We start from the raw sequence: 24,589 nt of genomic DNA on the forward strand, positions 1-24,589 counted from the left end.
GCATTTCCTTTACACTAAAATGAATGTGGTGGAGTAACATAACAACAATGTAAATTATACTTGTTACATAATTCTGCCACAGCAGACAGAGAAGAATAACATAATTTTGGGTAGAAGATGAGCTGCAGCAGAACAGAAACAGGGCTGCATGTGATGAATACAGAGTGGAACAGAAACTGAGGCCTTCTTCCCCGTCCCTGCTTCTAGACAAAGGTGCATGGGACTGCAGCGTATACCTGCAAAGTTACCCACAGTTTCCCTTCTTATTTTGTCCTTATAGCAGGCCACCTACCTTCAGATTCTACGTCATGGATCCCAACAGATTTAGTGTATTTCACCAGGTCGGAGAGCGCTCGGGATAATTTCATGGTTTTCTTCTGTCGGTTTGTTCTATGGGAACAAAGCACATTGTGCTCGTCAGTTCTGATCCAAGGGGTTTGGGGAATTAAGAGAACAGAAATACTCAGCAGCAACAAGAAACAAGCAAACAAAGGACTGGAGGAGAAGGCAACGTGTGTGGGAGTTGGTGAAACAATAGGTACCCATGGAAATAGAACACAAAATGCTGTCATTGTCAAATCAACTCTGAGCTGTTCTGATTAAACTTTAGCACCAAACAGCACCTGAGACTTTCTGCACACAAAATCATGTGCTCTATTGCTCAGCTACAGGCACTCATAATGGGTGTTTGATGAGCTACTATGCACCAATTCAGTTCATCTGGCTCAGTACGGTCTACTTTGACTGGGAATGACCACAAGCAGGTATACTCTGTGTCTGGAGTTTTGCAGATGAGGCAGTCTGTGTGCATTTGCACAAACCAGTCCACTTCAATCATGTCCTTAGGGATAGGATAGGGATGTTGGAGAAACAGGAATGGAAATTGCCAATATTTGTTCCTTCGCCCTAGGTCCAGAATGGAAATCAATCCCACAAATACAATCAGTATTTGCTGCTGCTGTTGCTTTCAATCTGCAAATGATATGTAATTGATTATGTCCCCCTGCCCTCCATTTGCGTTGTGTTTCCTTTGCACTGAAATTAATGGACTGGAACAAAATAATGGCGACGGGAGGAAATTTAACATCATGAAGCAATTGTTCTGTCATGGCTAGCATTTGCAGCTTGCTCGATGGATCGATTCCCCCCTCTTCCTGTTCCAGGAGTTCTCCCATTTGACACCCCAAGCCAATTTTCGGGTGCACATGGCTTCCACAAGTTGAATCCCAGTCAATGTAACTTGCATAACCACTCATATAATTCCACCACAGCAGACAGCAAGAGAAATGATGTGGTTTTGGGTGGGAGATGAAGTGCAGTGGAAGGGAAACTGTGCTCCGTGTGAGAAATGCAGGGCAGAAGGAGAAATAATACCTTCTCACATCTCTAGCCATGAAGCACATGCAGGGCCGGCCCTTACATGAGGTATTTTTCACTCTATAACACGCACCCGACCATAACACGCATGTAGTTTTTAGAGGAGGAAAATCCGTAGGCATGCCACCTGTAGGCATTCCCTCCATAATACGCACAGATATTTCCCCTTACTTTCTAGGAGGAAAAAAGTGAGTGTTATGATGCAAAAAATACGGTAGTTGGCAGATTCTGGGGGAAGGGAATGGTGGCGAGGTGACGCAGGATAGAGCTGTGTATGCCTAAATTAGCCTGGTGCTCTCCGGGATGGTGGAAGTCCATGTCCCACCACCAAGGCTGAAGTAAGAGTCAACTATCAATCTGGTCAGCTTCTGAATGAGGAACAGGGTGAGGTGGCCCCATGTTGTCTTTCACCAGAGGCAGCAAAACATCTTGGATCAGCCCTGAGTGAGTAGGTAGGTGGATGATCTGGACTCCGGAGATTTAATCACAGATTGGAATAAAGAAAAGCATGGTGGAACTCCATCTTGCCCAGATACTTTGTCTGGTTGCAGCTCAAGCGACAAAAACACCAACTTTGCATACAGAAAGTCCCAGGTTCAAACCCCCCCCCCCCAGCATCTTCAGGTAAGGCTAGGAGTGGGAAAGACCTCTGCCTGAACACTGGGAAGCCACTGACAGTTGGTGTAAACCAGGGCTTCCCGGACATGGGTCTCCAGCTGTTTCTGGACTACAACTCCCATCATCCCTAGCTAGCAAGACCAATGGTCAGGGGTGATGGGAATTGTAGTCCAAAAACAACTGGAGACCCAAGTTTGGGTAAACCTGGTGTAAGCAATAGAGAGCTAGATGGACCAATGGTCTGACTGGGGATAAGGCAGCATTCTGGAGCTCTGTGGTGGAACATTGGTTGTGTATGCAGAAGGTTCCAGGTCCAGGTCCAGCATCTCCAGGTGGAGCTGGGAAGCACCCTTTTCTTCAACCCTGCCAGTCAGTGTGGACAATGCTGAGTTAGATGAACCAATGGTCTTACTCAGTTTAAGGCAGCTTCAGATTTTCCTCCAGACCAGGCATAGGCAAACTTGGCCCTCCAGATGTTTTGGGACTATAATTCCCATCATCCCTGACCACTGGTCCTATCAGCTAGGGATGATGGGAGTTGTAGTCCCAAAACATCTGGAGAGCCGAGTTTGCCTATGCCTGCTCCAGACCATCTTCCACCCTTCAGGTATGGCAGGAGGATGTGGTTAGCTGGTAGTGAGTTAAATGCTTTTTGCTCATGTGGAAAGTCATGTTTTACTCTTGATGCTCCAGACTTGAGCTTTGGCTCAGAAAATCCTGAACTTCCCCCCCCCTAGGTCTGTATGTTTTAAAAATTATCTGCAATCACAAGGCCTACAAACATCACACACACACACACACGCCCTAAACCCATTCCATTTCACTGTCTCTGTCCCATCCGGTTAGACTTGATCAAGAAACCAGTCCATTTAGGCAAAGTTGTTCTGCACATGTATCTGTTCAAAGAAAGGGCATTGTCACTTACTTGCTGTAATGTACCGAGCCTCTGGCTAAGTTCCCTTGACAGTCAAGGTCATCCTCACCCTCTTCCAGACTTGATGCCCTTTTCAGTTTGCTTCCTTTTTTCTGCACCAATTGGGGAGACACATCCAGAGTTAAAGAAAGCCACAGGTGACATTTGCATATATCCTTGCAGGCCCAGGTGTGGATACAGAGGCCCATCTTATCAAATGGAAACATATCACAAGGCATAGGTAACTTCTCAGAGAGACTGTGCTTTGAGGAGAGAATCCTTCCAGTGTGAGTGTCATTTGCCTACACAGCCATATGGCAGCAACCATATATAAGAGAGAGGCACTGGAAAGCTTGAAGGAGCCCCAAAGTTTGCAGAGAGGAAGATCTCCACCCCACCCTCAAAGCCACCCAATGAGGACTGAGCGTCCTCAGTGGGCCTGGAATGCCAGCTGGCTGTTGTAGGGAGGGGGTTGGAATGGAGTATCCTGGAAATGGGCATGTCCCAAACCCTGTACAGCAGCACTCCCTCACTGCAACATTTTGTGGTAGGTTCCACTTGTTATTTGTAAGAGAGTTGGAAGGTAGCATGATGAAGGCACAATTTCCTCCTAGTGTACACCAGGGGAAGAAGCAGACTTCATGCCTGCGGTATCTACTTTCTGTTTTACTAGGCCAACATGAGTCACCAACTGGAGCAAGGTATAAAAGGCATTCGATTAGAATGAAAGAACAGGGTCCTTGCATTCTGATAGCAAGTTCAAACTAGTACTGGCAACATTGTGGTTCAACTTGAACTTGCAAAGAATTGATCTTTTGGTGTGTTGGAACTCTTTTCCCATTGATATAAGGAACTGTATTGTTTTCGGAGCCTGTTAAAAACCATTTTTTTCTTCCAGCGAGCCTATTCAGGCATATAATTTTAGTGTGGATTTTTGACATCTGATTTTAGTGCATCTATTATTATTATTATTATTATTATTATTATTATTATTATTATTATTTTCAAAAAGTAATAATAATAATTAGTTTATAATATAAATGTTGTCATGTAATTTGCTTTATTGGTATTTTAACTGAATGGCTTAGTGCAAACTATTTGGAGCTATTTTGTTCTGGTATATAAAATTGTGTTGAAGAAAAGAAAAAGAAAAAGGCTAGGGCAGAGATGTGTATTTTCTTCTTATGAAACACTCCAAAACACAGCGCACACTGAAACTGCTGTAACAACGAACAACAGATAACATTAACAATAACAGTATTTGTGGAGACAATTAACCTAACATTAGCCCTATTTGCATTTCACAGTATCATAGATCAGTCTTGAATCATAGAGTTGGAAGAGCCCTGAGGATCATCAAGTGCAGCCCCCCTTGTGATGCAGGAATATGCAGCTGTCCCTTACGGGAAGTGAATCTGCAAACTTGGTGTTATTGGCAGCACACTCTAACCAACTGCTTCCAAAGATTCCTGGCAACTGTGGTTTGATAATGTTGCTGAGAGTTGTTAGGAGCACCCTATTCTTCTCCAAGAGTGGTTTAACCCTCCCAGGAAACTGTCGGAATCAGAGCCAGCCCAAGACATTTCGGCACCTGAAGCGGATTCCCAAAATGCCCCCCCCCACCCACCAGGGAAGAAGAGCTGAGGTAATATCTACATCAGGAACAGGGTGGGAAGAAAGCTCAGCATTAGGCTGTGGTGTCTTGTAGATCTTGCTGTCTGAGGCAGTTGCCTCACCTTGCCCCATGAGTGGGCCAGCCCTACTAGTAACTGTAGCTCTCTAAGGGGGGGGGTAGGTGTCTCAACTCTCAGCGCCTTCAACAAACTACGGTTCCCAGGATTATTTGGGGGAAGATATGGCTGCTTAAAGTGATAGGGTACTACACTGCCGGTAGGGTCATAGTTTGTACAACCACTTTGGATGTTTTCATGCAGCTGCCCCCCAAGTTTCCCTGCTTTCATGTGGGGCAAATTTCAACAGGGAGCCCATCATGTTCCTTATGTGATCTCTGATTGCCTGGGGGCACTCTGGGAAGGAAAAAAAATGGCACCACAGCAGCACCGAAAAAAATGGCAACATTTGCGCCTCAAAACCTTTCCCATAAAAATGTAAGCGATTCTCAGGACTTTATCTCCCTTATGGGCAAAAATAAACATGGAGGGGGAAAACACTCAGCTCTGCTCTTAAATGTAGCTTTTGAGGTCCACATTGGTGTTACTTTAGAATGTGCATCAGTCTCATGTCAGTTTCAATCTAAATAAAAGGTGCTTAAGAGAAAATGAAGGGTGCAGCCTTGACAACCATGACTGGCTGTATAGCACTGTGACATCATATTTGCTACGTGATCCCTTACTGGTTGCCCCTTTCTGTTCTAAATTTTTTAATGGCTTGGATGTTTGAGCTTTTGCAGGGAAAGCAGAGCAATTTGTGTCTATTCCTATGAATAAATGAATAACCTTGCGCTTGGAAAAACTCCCCATCAGCGATCGGTTGTGGCGTTTGTTGATGACAGCATCCTCCCCGGATTCCACATCCTCCTCATGTTTGTTCTACAATAGCAAAGAAGGACAACATGCAAGACTGTCAATGACAAGACGGACTGACAGGAAGGCAGGTGGACAGCCTGACAGATGTACACAGAATACACTGTTTTAAACATCCTTGCACAGCATTTCGGACTTTCCGATGCTTCCTGGTACCAGAGTACGAAAGTGCCATTTCATTAGGTAGTATGTATCCTACATATGGGATGCGGGTGGTGCTGTGGGTTAAACCACAGAGCCTAGGACTTGCAGATCAGAAGGTCAGCGGTTCAAATCCCCGTGACGGGGTGAGCTCCCGTTGCTCGGTCCCTGCTCCTGCCAACCTAGCAGTTTGAAAGCACATCCAAGTGCAAGTAGATCAATAGATACCGCTCTGGCGGGAAGGTAAACGGCATTTCCGTGTGCTGCTCTGGTTCACTAGAAGTGGCTTAGTCATGCTGGCTACATGACCCAGAAGCTGTACGCCTGCTCCCTCGGCCAATAAAGTGAGATGAGCGCCGCAACCCCAGAGTTGGCCACGACTGGACCTAATGGTCAGGGGTCCCTTTACCTTTATCCTGCAGAAAGAATACCTCCCTAGTCATCTTTTTATATATATATATATATATATATATATATATATATATATATATATTGGGGGGGGAAGTAGAATGCTTTTTTATTCTGCCTTTCCTTTAGGAAGCTCAGGGCCGTTTATACCAGCTTTTTACCCTCACAACAACCCTGTATGGCAGCAAATGCCCAAAAGCTACAGCGCCTAGCAAGCACCAGAAATTGGTACAAGCACAAATCAGTAGCAAATCTGGATGCTTGCTAGGACAAGCACAAAAGAAGCAGAGACAAAAGCTAATAACATCACTAATAATATATATATCACTAATAATGATCAGTACAAACCGAGATTAACAACAATGTCTAAATACTGTTGTCTTTGCTGACATCTGTATAAAACTGTGGTGGGTTTTTTCGAGTTGCTAATGCAAAGATGGCATCCTTGCTTGTAACAGTTTTGTTGTGATCTGCCAAGAAATAGGAACTCACGAGGAACCCATGACGTTCCAGAAATTACTACAATTCCTTCAGTACCCAACTATTAGGCTATGTTTGCTGGTGGTGGTGATGGGAGTTGAAGTCCAGCAAAAGTTTCCAGAGGGCCACAGGTTCCCATAAGTCCTGTTTTAAATGTATGTCAGCAAAACCTCTGCAATGTATTTTGCATACAACAGCTTTCCTGAAGCCCTCGGCGGCTGGTTAAAAGCTCTGGGAAAGAGACCAGGAGCACTTATGAGTTGAGCTGTTCCGAGTGTGACAGGCTTAGTACATCTTTAGAAACAACACATTATGAAATTTACATATACGCGAGTCCAGGGGACAGGGGGTGTGGAATTAAAAAAGGAGAGATATTTTCATATGAAACCTCCTGGTTATTAAAAAGTGCTTCATTTTATTATGGAAAACAAGATCGCTGGCACTGTGTAAGGGAGGCAGAAATCACCTGTGTGCCTTTTATGCTCTAGTTGCCTCATGCAAGCAACCAATGGAAGCTCCGTGCCTCTCAGAAATCTCACTCACCTGGCCTCCTCATTAACTGTGCGCATTCGGCTATGGAAGCCAGAGTCATTAATAAACAATTTGGAAAGAAAGCTAATAAAAATCCAACAAAGTCAGCTACTAAAGACTGCGTTCTCAGCCCTCCCCATTTCCATTTCTAAAGCTTGCCACGTTGCATTATTCATTTTGGGTGACAGATTATCCCCTGGATGGAATGGGTGCCATTAAATGGGGGAGGGAGATAAACAACCTGGTGCTAATCAAAACATCGTTATTGAAGATACAGAGAGGAAAAGAGCTCTATCCTAAATGGACATCAGTGGGAAGAAATGTGTTCCTGCATCTTCACAAACAATGAAAAGAGCTAAGAGGAAATCAGTACGAGATGAGGCATTACTCAGCTGTTCTGCCTTGTTAACAATTGCCACCAAGAATCAGGTCAGGGAATAATACTAGCAAGCCTGCTTCAGATTGACCCAGGGAGCAGGCAGGGTCCATTCCTAGGAGGCCTAGCTGAAGGAAAGCCTACATGCAAGGACTACACAGCAAAAGGAGCTGTATTACGTAAAATGAAAAGAAGAAATCTGCTATGCAAGTAGCCACCCTCTTAAGGATGGTAGCCCAAATGCTTTAGCCTTCAGGGCCAGAATAGCTACTCATCCCTCCCTGTCTCTCAGAGTGGAAATTAACTGGAGGCCAGTTATTTATTTATGACATTTATTTCTCACCTTTCCCTCCAAGAAGTCCAGGGCAGCATACATAGTCTCTCTCCTCCCCTATTCTTATCCTAGTCAGGCAGAGAAACAGTGACTGTCCTAAGTACAGTGGTGCCTCGCAAGACGAAAAGAATCCGTTCCGTGAGTCTCTTCGTCTAGCGGTTTTTTCGTCTTGCGAAGCAAGCCCATTGACGGCTTAGTGGATTAGCACTATTAGCGGTTTAGCGGCTTTTAGCGGCTTAGCGGATAAGCGGCTTAGCGGCTTAGAAAAAGAGGGAGGGGGGGGGAAACCGCAGGAACTCGCAAGACATTTTCATCTTGTGAAGCAAGCCCATAGGAAATTCGTTTTGCGAAGCACCTCCAAAACGGAAAACTCTTTCGTCTAGCGGGTTTTCCATCTTGTGAGGCATTCGTCTTGCGGGGCACCACTGTATCATGTCTGAGTGGAGATTGGGACCTGGGTCCCCCCAATCCTAGCCAGACACTCTAACAACTATGCTTTCCAAGGCAAGGAGAAGGTATCCTCTTCTCTTGAATGTGGCCCATGACCCTAAGAGATTCAACCTCTCTCTTTCTGCTGGGGGCCTGGGGAGGCAGCTTAAACACTAATGCTTTGGATCCAACTCATGAGATGTGTCAGCTTTATTGGTCTCTGATCTAGTTACTACATACCGGTCCCCAACCTGCAACCTTACACCCAATTGCTTGGGAGCCCAGGCCATTTAAAAACAGCACTCAGTATCCCTAGGAAATGTTTCAGAAGATTTGCATCAATTAAGTTCATGTGATTGGGCAGAGGGGACACTCTAAAACAGGAATAGGGAACCAGTGACCTTCCAGATGTTTGCTGGACTGCAATGGCCACCATCATCCTTGAGCATCAGCCCCGCTGGCTGGAACTGATGGGAGCAAAAGCATCACCTGGAGGACTAGTTTTCGTAGCCCTGCTTTAAAAGGACAGCAAGTTTCCATCGTTATAACTGATAGACTAAGCAACCAGAGCTTTAGTTGATTCATAGGAAGGGGACAATTTTCATCACGGAGTGGAAATTTCTCATGTAAATTAAAGGCAGCAAATTAAGGGCATGTTTTGGGAGGGGGTTGGAATACTGAGTGCCAGTGCGGTGCTGTGCATAAGTCGGTAGAACAGCCTTTGGCAACCTGACAAGCCTTTTTGCACTACAACCAAATTAGTTTTCTGCTAAACATTTGTCTCCCGGCATTCCTTGGATGCAAAAGGTGAATATGACCTGGCTCCCTTTCACCAAGTCTGTGTGGAACTCTGCTGGCCAGTTGTAGTGTTAAGAGATGCAGTTCTTTTGCAACGCTAATGTAGATTTGTTTTTTGCATATGCAGGTCACCCCAGTGTGTGGCTCCTGGTATGCGGTAGGCAACTGCTACTGCACATGACACAATGGTAGGTTTCTTAACACTTCAGATGGAAGACTTCAGCTTCCATCCCCAGCATCTTCTGGTAAGGCTGGGAGTGTTCCCAAACTGAAACCGTGGAGGAGAGCAGCTGTCTACCAGGGTAGACAATCCTTAGCTGGATGGACCAATGGCCTGACCTGGTAAATGGCATTCTTTGTTCTACTTTAGCCATCAATTTGCACCTGAGCCATTATTTCAACCTAGAATCTTGGGGTTGTTTTCAAAAAGTTGCTCATATAAGCCTCGCAATCCCTGGTGTCATGAGCAGACTAGGGCTGGGAAGGCTAAGGTGCTGACCTTTAAAGCCCTAAACTGCCTCGGTCCAGTATATCTGAAGGAGTGTCTCCACCCCCATTGTTCTGCCCAGACACTGAGGTCCAGCGTCGAGGGCCTTCTGGTGGTTCCCTCGCTGCGAGAAGCCAAGTTACAGGGAACCAGGTAGAGGGCCTTCTCAGTAATGGCACCCACCCTGTGGATCGCCCTCCCATCAAAGAGAAAAACAACTACCAGATTTTTCGAAGACATCTGAAGGCAGCCCTGTTTAGGGAAGCTTTTAATGTTTAATAGGTTATTGTATTTTAATATTCCGTTGGAAGCTGCCCAGAGTGGCTGGAGAAACCAAGCCAGATGGGCGGGGTATAAATCATTTATTATTATTATTATTATTATTATTATTATTATTATTATTATTATTAGTGTTCATGCCCCCACAATGCTCACCAGATGACCCCTGGCATTTTGTTTATTTTTATTTATTGCATTTTGTACCCCACCTTTTTTTCCAAGGTTCTCCTCTTCCCCAGATTATCCTCACAACAACCCTGTGAGATAGGTTAGGTTGAGAGGCAATGACTGGCCCCAAGGCCACCCAGTGAGCTTCATGGCCAAGTTGGGATTTGAACCCTGGTCCTAGTCTGGCACTCCACCCACCGCACCACACCAGTTCTGCAGCAAGTGAGCCTAACCTACATCACAGGGATGTTGTGAGGATAAAAGGCAATTTATCTCACAATGAGCTCTGAAGAGAAAGCCTTATCTTGTTCTCCTGGGGCTCAGAGGGAAAGCAGACGCAGGTCAGGCGCAAGGGTCAGGTCAGGTCACGTAGAGCCAAGCAAAGCAAGACCCTGAGAGCTGAGAAAGGGAAGTTGTTGTCCCAGAACAGCTTAAGAAGGTTGACAGGGCCTTCCCCCCAGTGGCTCCAGCCCTGTTCCCCAGGGATGCTGTCTGACAAGGGCCTACAGCCAACTCTGCAGCCACATGGCCTTGCGTGGCTGTGTAGCTACAGGGAATCTGAGGATAATGGGAGGCTGCGGTGGTGGAAGAAGAGGTCTGAGAGCTATCTTCCCCCAATTGGATTTACAGAAGGGAACAAGGCAAGGATGTCCATTATCTCTGCTATTTTTCATTCTGGTCCTAGAAGTGTTGCTTAGAGATATTTGGCAAGATGAGAGGATTGTGGCAATAAAGATTAAAAAAGAAACTAAGAGCATATGCTGATGACAATGTTAACTCTGGAAAGGCCATTGCAGGGAGCAGGAACTCTTACGGACAAACTAAATGACTTCGGTACATTAGCAGGTTTTAAGACGAACCACCAGATATTGAAAATTTTAACAAAGAATATGACAACAGAAAACCAGAAGGTTTTGCTGGAGAAAACAGGGCTTCAAATTGGGGAAAAAAAAGTTAAATACTTGGGTATCACTATGGCAAATATGAATTGTACATTGTTTCAAAATAAATATGTAAAAACATGAACTAAAGGCAATTATAATAGGTAATCGAATAGATTATTCTCTCTCTCTTTCTCTCTCTCTCTCACACACACACAGACACACACACACACACACACACACACACACACACACACACACACCCTGAACAGGACTTGTTCACAATAACATGTTCCTGTGACATGTCACTGAATGTCATGGGTCCCATGGTGGCAACCTGGCTGGGAACTGGGACACAGAAGGCGTAGACTCATGTTGACTTCAATACATTTTTTTAAAAAAATAAAAAAATGAACAAATGCTGTGAATCAGCTCTACTGATGAAAAAAAACCCCACGCAGAATTAAATGAATGAGTGTCTTTAGGGCCCGTGAATCATAACTCCTCTAGAGGGCAGCACTCCATCACAGAGACAGCTGAGCCCCAGTGACAAAGGCAGCCAATCCTTCACCCTTTCTCTCTCCCTCGCTCTCTGTGAAATAAATCCATCAAGACTGCTGGGCTCTCCCAGAGCGGTTTGTTCACACAAGCACAAACTGCATTTGATTTGTCGTCACTCGATTACTTAGAACATGACGCCCTGCAGATGAATTGAGTGAAGTGAATCCACTGAAAAGCATGGCGTTTGTCTGTGCCGTTCAATTTGCAATGCTTCATACATGAAATTTAGAGCTGAGAGTGAAAACTCAAGTGTGGGAGGGGTAGAGAGAACAGATTATGTTTGCCAGTTTCAGGGACTGGAGCTTCTTCCGAGTCCATTCCAGGTGTCTGGTTGAAATGACTGGACAACTGGAAATGGCCCAAAATCAATATGGGGCTATGGCTGAGGTTTCCTTGAACCTGTCACTTACCTAAAAAAGTAGATTGGAGATACATTTCTTTCTTTCTTTCTTTCTTTCTTTCTTTCTTTCTTTCTTTCTTTCTTTCTTTCCCTCCCTCCCTCCCTCCCTCCCTCCCTCCCTCCCTTCCTTCCTTCCTTCCTTCCTTCCTTCCTTCCTTCCTTAAATGACTTATAATCATAGCACTGTGAAGTTGGAAGGAACCCCAAGGGACATCTAGTCCAACCCCTTTGCAATGCAGAAATCAACACTGAAGCATCCCTGACAGATGCCCATCCAGATGCTTTAAAACCTCTACTGAAGGAGAGTCCACCACCTTCTAAAGGAGCCGGTTCCACTGTCAAACAGCTTTTACCATCATGAAGTTCTTCCTAACGCTTAACCAGAATCTCCTTTCTTGTCATTTGAATCCATTGGTTCGGGTCTTACTCTCTCGAGTAGCAGAAAACAAGCTGGAGCCATCTTCCCTTTGACAGCCCTTCCGATATTTGAAGATGGCTATCATATCACCTCTCTGTACTCCAGGCCTAATCCACACCATGGGTGATAAAAGTCATGTCTTCCGCCTGCTAGAGGAGGCCTAGTGGGGCTTCTCGAAAACAGTAGTATCCTAATGTGGGCAGGGCATCTGGAAGCTGCCATTTTAATTTCCCACAATTCCCCAGGTACTGCACTGCTCCAAGGCATTGTGGGAAATGCAAATAGCAGCTCCCTCTAGAACTACCTGTCTGCCACTGACTGGAGTACAGAAAACTGATTAAAGGGGAGGCATAAGTTGGGGTCCAGACCAGTAATGCTGGAGCCCCCCAGTAACTGCCTGGGGGGAGGAATGGATGAGTCTGCCCATTTTTTGTTTCCCCCAGTTTCTCACTTCTCTGATCTTCAGTTCTCTGCATTACCACCTCAGTGTGCAATTTTTAAAAGTCCTCAGGGAAATTTATCGGGATTTTAGTGCAAATTTCTCCTAATATGCATTTTTCTGTGTGCAATTTTGCCCAGTATATATACATTTCTGCAAGATCTTTCCCTTAACGCAATGCATTTCCCTTAATGCAATGCATACAAATCACATTTGTATGGACACTTTACCCCAGTATATGCATTTCTGAACATATTGCAGGGCCAGATAACTGTACTGAAAAACTCTGAGCATTGCAATTTTTTTAGGGGTGGCTGTGTTTTTGTTTTTGTATTGTTTCAGAAAGCACAGATCATAGAGGCTCACCTTTAAATGTGAAATCAATCTAATCTATCCCCCTTCCCTACCTGAGTGTCTGAACGTAGACAAGCCTTTCAAGATCTCTCGAGGCAACAGCTGTTGGTAAACTCATATCTTAACAAGCCTATAAGGATTTTGATTGTGGGATTAGAAGCAATCTCCTCCAGCCCCCACCTTTCATCCAGAATTAGCTTCTTAACAGACTCAGGAAGGCTCCAGACCTCATCTCAACAGCTTATTAACTAACATCCAAGCAAATGGCAGGTGATCTTTATGCTTTGCCGCTCAGGTGCAGAGATTAAAAGCAAGGACTTGGATATGCCTGGATGTTTCTCTCCCTCCTGTGCAGGCCTCCGAGACGTCAGAGAGTTATACAACTCAACTCAAGAGGCATATGGAATGTAGGCTGGCCATCAAGGGAACAGCAGCAGAGAATATTCAGAAGCTGTAATCCACTGTGACATTCCGGGGCTTAAATTTGAGCACCAAAGCGAAAGTAATGAATGAACAAAGCCTGATTCTCACTCACACACACACACACACACACACACACACACACACACACACTTTTGTTTCTCGAGTGGTAGAATGACAGCAAGATGTAAGCATGTGCAAGACTGGGCTGATGTTCTACCAGTGGAACATCACAACAGGGAGAACTGCATCCAGGAATGTGAGTGAAGTGGTTCTGTTGGCAAAGGGGAACGCACTGTCCCTTCTTCAAGTGCTAAGAAATTCAGGGCTGTCTGTCAACATCCAGTTTGCTTGGGGGGGAGGAAGGATGGTGTCTTTGTTGTTGTTGCTGCTGCTGGCACCTGCCTATCTCGAGAGACAACAGAGTTTGCATCCAGGGTGAAGTCAAACCGCTGGAGAATCACAGCACCTGCTGTGGTTGCAGAGACAGGTAACTCATAACTGCTGCCTCCCACATTCTTTCTGCAGGGTTAGCTGCACCAAAGTGAGCTCTCTGGGATGCAAGCCTGGGCAGTGGCGTGTATGGAGGTCCTGGGCTGCCCAGACGACAAGACCCGCCTTGCAGCCTCAGTGGTCAAAAGGAAAAGGAAAGCAGAGCAATCTGTTTGGCACCAGCTTGGCTGCAGGAGTCGCTGGAAGGAGACCCGTCTAGTCCAGCATCCTGTTTTCACAGTAGCCAACCAGATGCCCATGGGAAGCCAGCAAGCAAGCAGGATTTGAGTGCAACCTCACTCTCTCCCCCCTGTACCATTTCCAGCAACGGGCATTCATGGGCACACTGCCTCTTGACAGTGAAAGTGGAACATAGCCTTCTCTTCTATGAATTTTTCTAATCCTCTAAGCCATCCAAATGATCTCATGCATAGATTCAGCATCCGTTCTGGCTGTGTAGAAACAAACACAATGAAAAAATGTACAGTCCCCCTCAGGGCAAGGGTAGCCAACATGCTACCTTGCAGATGTTGTTTGACTCCAGCTCCCATAAACCTCAGCCAGTATTGCTAATGGTCATGGATAATGGGAACTGTAGTGTGGCATACCTGGGTGGTTGCATAGCCTAAGGTTACCAGGTTTTTTCCAATGAATACAGGGACACTTTAATTAATTAACCGCCTTTCGGAGCAGCCCCATCCCAACTCCTACTTGTGTGCAAGCAGGAGGGGGCAAGGATCTCTCAAGCAGAGCAATGCCTCCCTTCCCATCGGAGCAGCCCCAATCCCATTCCTACTTGCGTGCAAGCAGGAGAGGGTGGGGATCCCTCAGCTGGGAAGGGAGGCTCCCCGTTGCCTAACTGAGAGATCCCTACCCCCTCCTGCTTGCACGCAAGCTCTGATAGGCAGCGTGAAGCCTCCCTTCACAGCTTAGTTGCTGGGGTCAGGGAAGGTGGAGGCAGCCTGGAAGCTGCATCTTAGAGCCCCTGCACCACCATCATATGGGGACTTCCTGAAGCCAGCCAGATCCAACTGCTCCGGGCTGCTGAGAGACTGCCGCTGCTGCATTTCCTGGGGACATTAGATGAAATCCGGGGACATTCTGGGGATGGAATTTGTCTGGGGACTTATTCACAAACCTGGGGACTGTCCCAGGAAATGGGGACATCTGGTAACCCTAGCCTAGACTACCTTTTGGATTTGGGAGGATCACTGCACTTTTCTGCTGCTGGGGATTGCTTTGCAGAGAAAGAAATATTGGGTCTGGCTCACCTTGTGTTCAAAAAGCCCTCTCAAAATTATCCACCTTGTTTGTGGGCATGGACATGGGGAGGGGAGCATTTCACTGGATTTCTCAGGGTGGGGGGAAAATTCTCCAACTATTTCTGAGGGGCGAAGCACAGGCTCCTCCTATTTCTTCTCTCTCTCTCTCTCTCTCTCTCTCTCTCCCTCCCTCCCTCCCTCCCTCCCTCTCCCTCTCTCTCTCTCTTATTTGCTGCTACTGCGGCAAACTGGCTTGGTAGCCAGGTCACTGCTTTGCATTCTCCACAATATCCTTTCTGGGTATTTGAGGGAGGGCAGTCACTATAAAAAAAAAATAGCATTTGAGAACATACAAAGATAATTCTGCAAAGTGGTTTTCATTTCCTATAGAGTGAGAAAAAGAAAAATGTCAGAAATTCTCGGAGGGGTCTTTATAGAAATTGTGGTTCACCTCTTGAACACGATGACAAAGACAGGGAGTCCCTGATTCAAATCCTCACCTCAGCTACAAGCTCATAATGACTAAAGCTCAGAGAGAGAGAGAGAGCATCCACTTTGCATGCAGAAGGTTCAATGTCCAGTATCTCTGGTTGGGTCTGAGAAGGACCCTTGAGTGAAATCCTGGAGAGCAGCTGCCAGCCAGTGTAGACAATACTGAGCTACATGGACCAAGAGTCTGGCTCAGTATAAGACAGTTTCCAATGTTCCTGTGTTGCCTTAGATAAAGCTGTCCTACTTATGTGATATATCAGTTGCAAATGCAGATACCTTAACAAAAATACAGTGGCAGCCTATAATAAAAAGCAACGAGCTCCATTCGCACTGCATGCCAATTTCACTGTTGTTTGTTTTTTAAGCCCTTCTGATAATTAAAGGGCAGATTATCAGAAGGTCAGCCCAGAGTTAAGCGTTAACCAAAACAGAGAACAGCGGTGGTGTGTATGAAAAATCGCTCTTCATTTCCCCTGCAGGAGCTACGGACCAAGAAAACAACATCATCTGAGATCAGATTAAACATGTTGTTTTCACAGGCAGATCCCGATTGAGACATGGGAGGCAGCAATTCATCCCCCTTCTCCTTTCATTCATGAGCAGAGAGCCAGAAATGCCCTCTGAATGAAAGGTGAGTTTAGAAGCAAAAGGAAGAGGAGATAGCCAGCACAAAAGGCAGAAGGGACTTGGCCCAATTAGCCAGAGCATCTGCTCACACCATGCTCTTCCTGTGCAAGTATCCAACCTGGCCCCACAGCCAGTCCTTGCTGGATAAACTATGGTGGACATTTGACCTCAATAGAACCAGAGGAAGGATTAGCACCAAGCCCCCCCCCCCCAAAAAAAAAAAATCAGGGCCTACGTGTTGTATCTGTTGGGGACTGCTCTCCTCCCAAGGAAGAATCATAGAATTGTAGACTTGGAAGGAACCACCGGGGTCTTCTAGTTCAACCGGCTGCAAGACATGAATGTTTTGCCCAACGCTGAGGCTTGAACCTGTGACCCTGAGATTAAAGGTCTCATGCTCTACTGATTTAGCTACCCCAGCATTAATGCCAGCTGCTTTCTCACGATGCTTCCTCAGGTTTGATTCAGAAGGCACAAAAGCCTTGCCAGTGAACTCTCTCGCACACATAGGAAGTTGCCTTCCCCAGAATCAGACCGCTGGTACATCTTGCTCAGTATTGCTTAAGTTGATGGGCGACAGCTCTCCTGAGTTTAAGACAAGGGAGCACCTGGAGATGCTACAGACTGAACCTGGCGTCTTTTGTATGCAAAGCAGATCCTCTTCCACCCAGCTATGGCCCTCCTCCCTGAACTTGGCTTCTTGGAACCCAGTTGCATCTGCTTTTCATTTTAGAAAAAATCCCAAGGCGTAGATGGCAGCCATAAATTGCTAATAATGGTGGCCTCTTCGAAATGCTCTCCCCATTTCCCTCTCCTACCCCCAGGCAAACACACTCAACAGCTTCTGATCAAGCCAGCAGCAGTTGCTGTCTCGGAAACAAACAGATATTAAATAGTTTAGCACAGTGGGGATAAATAAAAGAAGAGTAACAACAACAGAACACCAGTTCTCTTTGCATCAGTGTCCTTCGCACATCTGGTGGTACGAGAGCAGGCACATGCACACATACACAAAGGGATGGGCAATCTGGGCAGACAATAAATATTTGTCATGATTAACAGAGAAGCCAATGACTGCCCCATTAGTGCTCAAGCTCAATTGTCCTGGCGGAGGAAAAAGCCGGAGCGGTGATCAGTCAGGATTAACTGTGTTGTTAGGGATCAGCCACTAGGCAGCTTGCTTCCACATGATTCTGTATTTGCACTTGATGCGGCACACGGCAGTCCCGCTGGTGACATATTGGGGGAGATGGGGACAGCCGGTGTCTCGCCTCCTGAGGCACTTGTGGGGCAGGTCTCCAAGTTGCAATCCAGCAACCCTACCTCAGAGCGTACAATCTCAGTCCAAAGGATTAAGCCCAGACACTTCCAGCTGAAGGTCCCTAAAGAACTTTGAACAGCCAGCATGTAATGTGAATGATCAATTGACTTCTTTTTTCAGACACCACTTCCTTTGGATGAAAGTATCATCTCCTTTGTCTATTTTTTTTTGCAGGAGGGAGATAGACTTACAGGAGGCTGAAGCAAGAAGTTCAACTCGGTTTGCATTTGAATGAGAAACCACCCAATTCACACTTTTTGGATCGGCATGCAAACGGAAACACAGCCATCCTTCAAAATTCTCAGTTCTCCTAATTTTGTAGATGCAGTTCCCCAAGCACACAATGTGTACACAGATCACAGAATCATAAAATTGTTGGAAGGGACCCTAAGGGCCATCTAGTCCAACCCCCCTGCGATGCAGGAATCGCAGCTAATGCATGTATGCATAAAATGCATGCCTGAGTGAATGTCCAAACATGCATTATATTGGAGAAAAATGCTTGTACAAATGTTTATATGAATCAAAACTGCATACAAACATGTTTACTCTGGGATAAATTCTCACTAAAATGACGGGTTTTATTTCTCTGGTTTTTTTTCCATTTTTTTATATTGTGATGTGTTGTTTTGCTTTTGTTTAATGTGGCATTTTTTACTTTTTCTTTCTGTAATTTTTGAAACTTTAATAAATATTATTTTTTAAAAAAATTCTCACTAAAATGCTGACAATTTTTCCCTGAGGATTTTTAAAACAACAACAAATTGCTGTAGAAATGTGAAGAACGGAATTTAAGATTGCAAAACATGAGAAACTGAAGTTGACAGATTCATCCATCCCTAAGCCTCCCCCCCCCCGCCCAAAAAAACCCCTCCTGTTCCTTCCCCATGGCAGATCCTGTTCTCCACAGGCAGAATCCTTAATACCTGTTGGCCCCGTAGTAGGAAATTATCCGGCAAGAATTGCCAAAGAACAAAGAGAACATTTAAGCATGCCAAAGCTGAGAAGGAAAGAAAGAAAGAAAGAAAGAAAGAAAGAAAGAAAGAAAGAAAACTACTCAGGAATAGAAATACCAAATAATGACACAAAAAAGAGACCTATCCCAAAATAGATGGATTTCTCAGACTTCAGCTGCTATTTAAAAGGCGACGGAGAATTGTGTGGGTGTTTGTGTTTACAAACAAAAGGACGCTGCTACTCTAAAAATACAGTCAGATTTATCCAAGCACAACTAACACTGCTAATAGAACAACTCACGCTAATGGGAAGAGTCAGCCCTGCTGAGGCAACACAACGGCGTTTATGTTGACATTAGTGGAGCGGTGCAGAAAAATGGCCCAGACTACCTTGGCAGAGAGGCAGCAAAAGGGCTAATAAGAGGAGTAATAATTCCCTTGCTCTCTGAAAGCAGAGCACTACTGAATGCAGGTTTGTTTTGTTTAAAGAAAAAGCAGATGATACAGTCCTCCCAGGAGAGTACTGATTGCAGGTAGCTTTGTCAAGGGGAAAGGCAGGGTAGCAAGACCACCACCCTATCCATCAGCCCAACGAGGACCACAAGTGATTTGGTGCCTCCCCTCAAATAACTGTTTACAACCTCAGCTATTCCACCTACATTCATCAGAAGCAGAGGTCAGACAGCAAGGCCTGGCTGGGTCCGACTCCAGGATAATAATAATAATAATAATAATAATAATAATAATAATAATTTATTATTTGTACCCCGCCCATCTGGCTGGGTTTCCCCAGCCACTCTGGGCGGCTTCCATAAAAACCAAAAATACACTAAAATATCACAGATTAAAAACTTCCCTGAACAGGGCTGCCTTAAGATGTCTTCTGAATGTCAGGTAGTTATTTATCGCTTTGACATCTGATGGGAGGGCATTCCACAGGCAAGACGCCACTACCGAGAAGGCCCTCTGTCTGGTTCCCTGTAGCTTTGCTTCTCGCAATGAGGGATAAAATCACTTCCCACATTCTCTAATTTCCCAGGGTTCCTAGGAGATCAGGGCACGTATGCGGTAGTGTCTAGGGTCATGGCTGTCCCCTACCCCCTCACATTGTTGATGTGAGACGGAAGGTTGGAAAGAGAAGTGGGAGCAGGAGCAGTGGTGGAACAAGCCAATCGGGTGCCTGGGGCAGTGGGTGTGCCCTGCACCCAGGGGCGGGGCCATCCATCTATGGGGTGGGGTGAGCCAGAGCAGGATGCTCCGCAGGGCTTCTGAGGAGTCTGCCTGCCTCCTCCCACTCAGCCGCCCTACAGCTGACGGGGAGGTGGCGGGCAGACCATTTGGGGCAGCGTGGAGCCTGCGGGCACCCAAGCCACTGCGTCACTCCCAGGAGAGATGCATGACTCAGGCGTGCTGCAGGCGCCGCAGTGAGTGCCACCCGGCATTTTGTCACTCCACTCAGTGGTGACACCCAGGGCAGCCCGCCCCCACTGCACCCCCTTCCTCCGCCCCTGAGCAGGAGGAAAGACTTGTGGCAAATTGCATCTCCTTTACGTATTGTTCCTTAACTCTGAAGGGTTTTGATCTGTATTGGGCTCAAGGGACTAAGGCTGCCTAGCACCATACATTTAAAGCACACCTCTCTCTCTCTCTCTCTCTCTCTCTCTCTCTCTCAGCTATAGTTTAACACACACACACACACACACACACACACACACACACACACACACTGCTACAATTCCCAGCACCTTTAAACTACAATTCCCATAATTCTTTAGGGATGTCTTATGCTTAAAACACATATGGTGTCTATACAGCCTCAGAAAAAATTATTTCCAAATGCATGCCATTCCTAAAAATTTTCAGCCTTGCCTAAGGAAGCTTCTGTTGACCTTTGTTTCGGTTTCTCTGGATATTATTATATTTATTTTTGAGATGGAGAGACCAGATTTGCACACAGTATTATAAACATGGGTCCACAATGGAGCTACAACATGACAGATGCAACATTAGAGATTGATCTTTTGAGAGCTTTAAGGGTAGTGGAATTATGCCCCATACTTATTGCATTTTCTTCAGGAAGATGGAATATACTTGGTAGATAAGGAGATGGAGACCTCGGCCTAACAGGGCCTTTGAATCTGCAAACAAGGGGGATTAAATGTGTCTGTTCATGTGTTTGTTTGTTTGTTTTTTGTTCCTCAGGGAAACAGCCATTGCAAATGTGTTTGCATTGTGAAACAACTGAAATAGTCCTGAACCCGACTGTCTTTTGTGGCAAAGCAGATGAGGCAACAAACAAACCCAAGAGCACAATTTTTTTTACCTTCTTGAAATCATGCTTGTTGCCAAGTTTCCCAGAGGGTGTCATGGTGGTCACTGTGAAATTATTTGGGTCTTCGCAGTCACGGATTTTGGATTCCTTGATCAGAGAGTCCAGCTTCTTCTTTGCTATGTTCTCCACTCGCTTCCGATTGGTCGAGGCCTGCAGGTAAGAAAGGGGAGGCTGGGGGTTAAGACACACAGGAGAGCTGGACACTTGGATTCTAGCCCAAAGCTGACTAAAATGTTACAGAAACGTTAAATGAAAAGGAAACAGACTACGGCAAGCTCTACATTTGCTCAAAATAAACTACATGCCAAGACTGCATTGGTAGTCTCATGGGACATATCCGCACTACAAACAGATGCTGGTTTTACACAATCATTGCTTCCCCCAAAGAATCCTGGGAAATATTGTTTGGTCGAAGGTGCTGAGCACCCTCTGTTTGAGATCCCCAGCCCTCCTTCCCAGGGAATGACTGGTAACTCAGTTTGATTCTGCAGCATGGATATAGCCCCATGATTTCTACACTGGGCAGCAAAGTTATCATTCTATTCCTCTTTGCTAGAATGATAGAATTCTTCTTGATACCCAGGAGAGGTATTCTGAAGTGCCCTCAACAAGACAAATTCCTTTGGTGGAAAAGTGCCTCGAATGTGTTGTCTGTGATCAAACAGAGTGATGTTGTTGAAAGGAAAAGCGAAAAGCACATATTTTTAAGAATACTTTGCAAAACTGAAAAGGAACAAAAAAAGAAAAAAGAAAAAAGGGGGGTGGAGGGAAGAAACTACTGTTAGCAACAAGAACAACTTTGACGAGACATGCTTTGTTACCAAGCCACTAGCGTTCTTCCCGGAACAGAAGGAAACCTTAGCAGACTCATCGTTGTGCAGTTTTTCCAAGGCTTAAATCACTTGCAAGGGAGCCAAATACTAGCCATTAAAGGTAGCTGGACCCATAGAGAGAAAAATTGTGATTGAGATAGAGGTGGCCAAGGATACTCGATGTGGAATCTATCATAAGTCAATGGTAGGTAGGTCATAATTCAGTGTAAAAGAGCAATATGCTGAACATATACACAGTGAAAGGCTTAGGGTTCCCCACCCCTTTAAAATGCAATCCCATGTATGCTTACCCAGAAATAAGTCCTACTTCAATGGGGCTTCCTCATTAAAAAGCATATTTGCAGACTCTATTTTTTAAACCATTTTAATATACAGTTAGGTGTGAGGCAAACCAGAAATTCAGCACCAAGTCCCTGTCAATCATCTCAGAATCTTTGCATTCATTGACCAGCACAGGGTATCCTTAGTCCTCCATTGGTATTATGGAGCTGGCAATTCAGATCCAACTCAGAGCACCACGGCTATTCTTATTACAGTGGTACCTCAGGTTACAGACGCTTCAGGTTACAGACTCCGCTAACCCAGAAATAGTACCTCGGGTTAAGATCTTTGCTTCAGGATGGGAACAGAAATTGTGCGGCGGTTGCGTGGCGGCAGCGGGAGGACCCATTAGCTAAAGTGGTACCTCAGGTTAAGAACCGTTTCAGGTTAAGAACAGACTTCCAGAACAAATTAAGTTCTTAACCTGAGGTACCACTGTATTTAGATAGCATCTCCAGAGCGATCAAAACACTCCATATGCACAATATTTGTTTTAGACAGGAAAGTGGCCCAAGTATGTCTCATCCAATATATTAACCACCACCTTGAGGATCCTTACGCAAAGACAACAGCTCTATCCATTTATGAGGCGGAGGTATTAGAAGGCTTGTGGGAACCCTTGAGGTTTGAAGTAGTACCAAAAATCTTTAGAAAAATAATCTAAGAGAACACACATGTACATAAGCACCCTTCCCCCACTATAAAACAAACGCAGTCCAACGAGGAATGAGGTTGTTCAATTGTCAGGTGATGTTGAGAAATGGGGCGGTGAAAATGGGGAAGGGGAATGGAATGGGATCTTCAAAATGACATGGCTAGCTCAATGAACAGCAGCACTCCAACATTTGAGTTTTCTCTTAATACATGTAAGTGGGATTTGAAACAAACAGACTCCACTTAGATGTATTAAGAGCAAACTCAAATTATGAGATATGCTTGGCTGTGTAGCCCAAACAGGGTTATTGAGAAACAAAAGGGATGCTCAGAATCCTTGAAGGAGCCCCAAACTTTCCAAAAGTACAAAAACTCTTTTTTTTTGGGGGGGGGGTGGAACAGCCAATAAAAACTGTGAATGCTCTGTGGTCACAGAATGATGAATGTCTGCTGGGATGGAGAATGGGATACCAGGCAGGGGAACAGAATGGAGTGTCCTGGATATGGGCTGAGCCAGCTGGCTACAATATCAAACAGGAACACTCCACACAGCAACTTTCTTGCAGCAGGTCCCACATGTAATAAATAGAAACTTGAATTTTTGTCCACAAAAGAGAGAGTGAGAGACAGAATCATATGGGGAATGCTTTGAGCTCTAAGAAAAAAAGTATCTTCTAAAAGCATAGTTCTGTTATATATTCTGGTCTATTTCTGGAGCTTCTTTGTAGATTATGCATTAAAACTTTCCCCACGAAAACAGGGCTGGAAGCCACCCTGGGATCACTTTTCACTGCAAATTCATTCAGAAATAGACCTACAATGTCATTCTCCTACTTTACTGATATCTGCCCAGCAGTGAGCCAGGCCCCCAAATTTCAGGCACAGTTTTCACTCTGCAAATAATAATAATAAAAAAAACCACACACACAAAAATGCCAAGAAAACCAAGTGAATCTTCCAAATGGAGTATATGCTTAAAAAGAAACAACGAAGAAAAACAGGCAATGTTAACTTACTGGGGTAAAATATAGAGTCTGATGTGGTGTTTTGAGCCCAAATCAACCCAGGGAAGGAATTTGAGTGCCCTTCTCCTGATACTACACACATGGCTTTGTTTTCAGACATTTTACAATCCTGAAACATGTGTGGCTAGAAAAAAGATACCATAAACTGTATCATTCATTTTACCCAATGTTGATTTTCTACTACACTGGAAGTTGTGCAGGATAGAAAACGACCTCATAAAACTGCCTGGTTTTCGGCTTCTTTGGAAGAGGGTTAAATTGCATATGATGCACAACAGGAATGTGTGTGCATCTTTCCTACCTGTTGGCTCTAACTTCCAAGCAACTTGTACCTTCAGAAGAATGCAGCCTATGCTTTCTCAATTAGCCACCGAATGGGGATTAATGGTATCAAAATACCAGCTGTCAGTTTCCGTGCTTTCAAAGTGCCGTTCAAGAGCAGGGCCTGTCAAACGCATCTGGAAACCCAGATGTTGCTTGCAGAAAGTTTTGGTTTGTTTGTTTTTTTCTCCTTTTAAAGCAGATGAAACAAATTGAAAGCTAATGAAGACAAAGATGCAACACAAAGTGAAGGTCCCTGCTCCAGCTTTTTTTAAAAAAATATAATTTAAACAAAATCAAAAGGAAACATTAATACAATACAGATGGGCCCCTTCAGAAGGAATGAAGATTTCTCCTAGTTTCGTCTTCCCAACTTTCCTCCAAGACTTTTTCTTTTCTTTTTCTGTGGAGGGTGGGAAGGGGAGAAAGGAAAATGAAATTTCATCTCCTCTCCTCGCTAAAGGTTGGTGCTTGAGTGAAGCCCAGGAAGATTTGCAGCAGGCAAATGGCAACAGATTCAATTGGGTTAAGTATTGATTTTCTATAGTGTTTGCGCAAGCTATTGAGAAAACAGACAAAATTACTTTCTACTCCCGTT

At 45.0% G+C, this 24,589-nt stretch overlaps 1 protein-coding gene across 6 annotated transcripts in view; it reads right to left on the reverse strand.

Moving 5' to 3' along the window:
- Positions 1-24,589, reverse strand: part of PLCH2 (phospholipase C eta 2) — a 310,582-nt gene that overhangs the window by 37,976 nt on the left and 248,017 nt on the right. For 5 of the 6 annotated variants that reach the window (XM_079986749.1, XM_079986750.1, XM_079986752.1 and 2 more), the window contains 4 exons: positions 20,829-20,987; positions 5,365-5,457; positions 2,921-3,021; positions 293-390 (listed from right to left, as the gene is read on the reverse strand). In XM_079986749.1, coding sequence (XP_079842875.1) covers positions 293-390; positions 2,921-3,021; positions 5,365-5,457; positions 20,829-20,987 — 451 coding nt within the window. The remainder of the gene's footprint in view (positions 1-292; positions 391-2,920; positions 3,022-5,364; positions 5,458-20,828; positions 20,988-24,589) is intronic. The other variant, XM_079986753.1, reaches the window with a different exon arrangement.

The sequence above is a fragment of the Podarcis cretensis genome (genome assembly GCF_951804945.1).
Source record: "Podarcis cretensis genome assembly, chromosome: 8".
In the NCBI taxonomy this organism is placed as follows: Eukaryota; Metazoa; Chordata; class Lepidosauria; order Squamata; family Lacertidae; genus Podarcis; species Podarcis cretensis.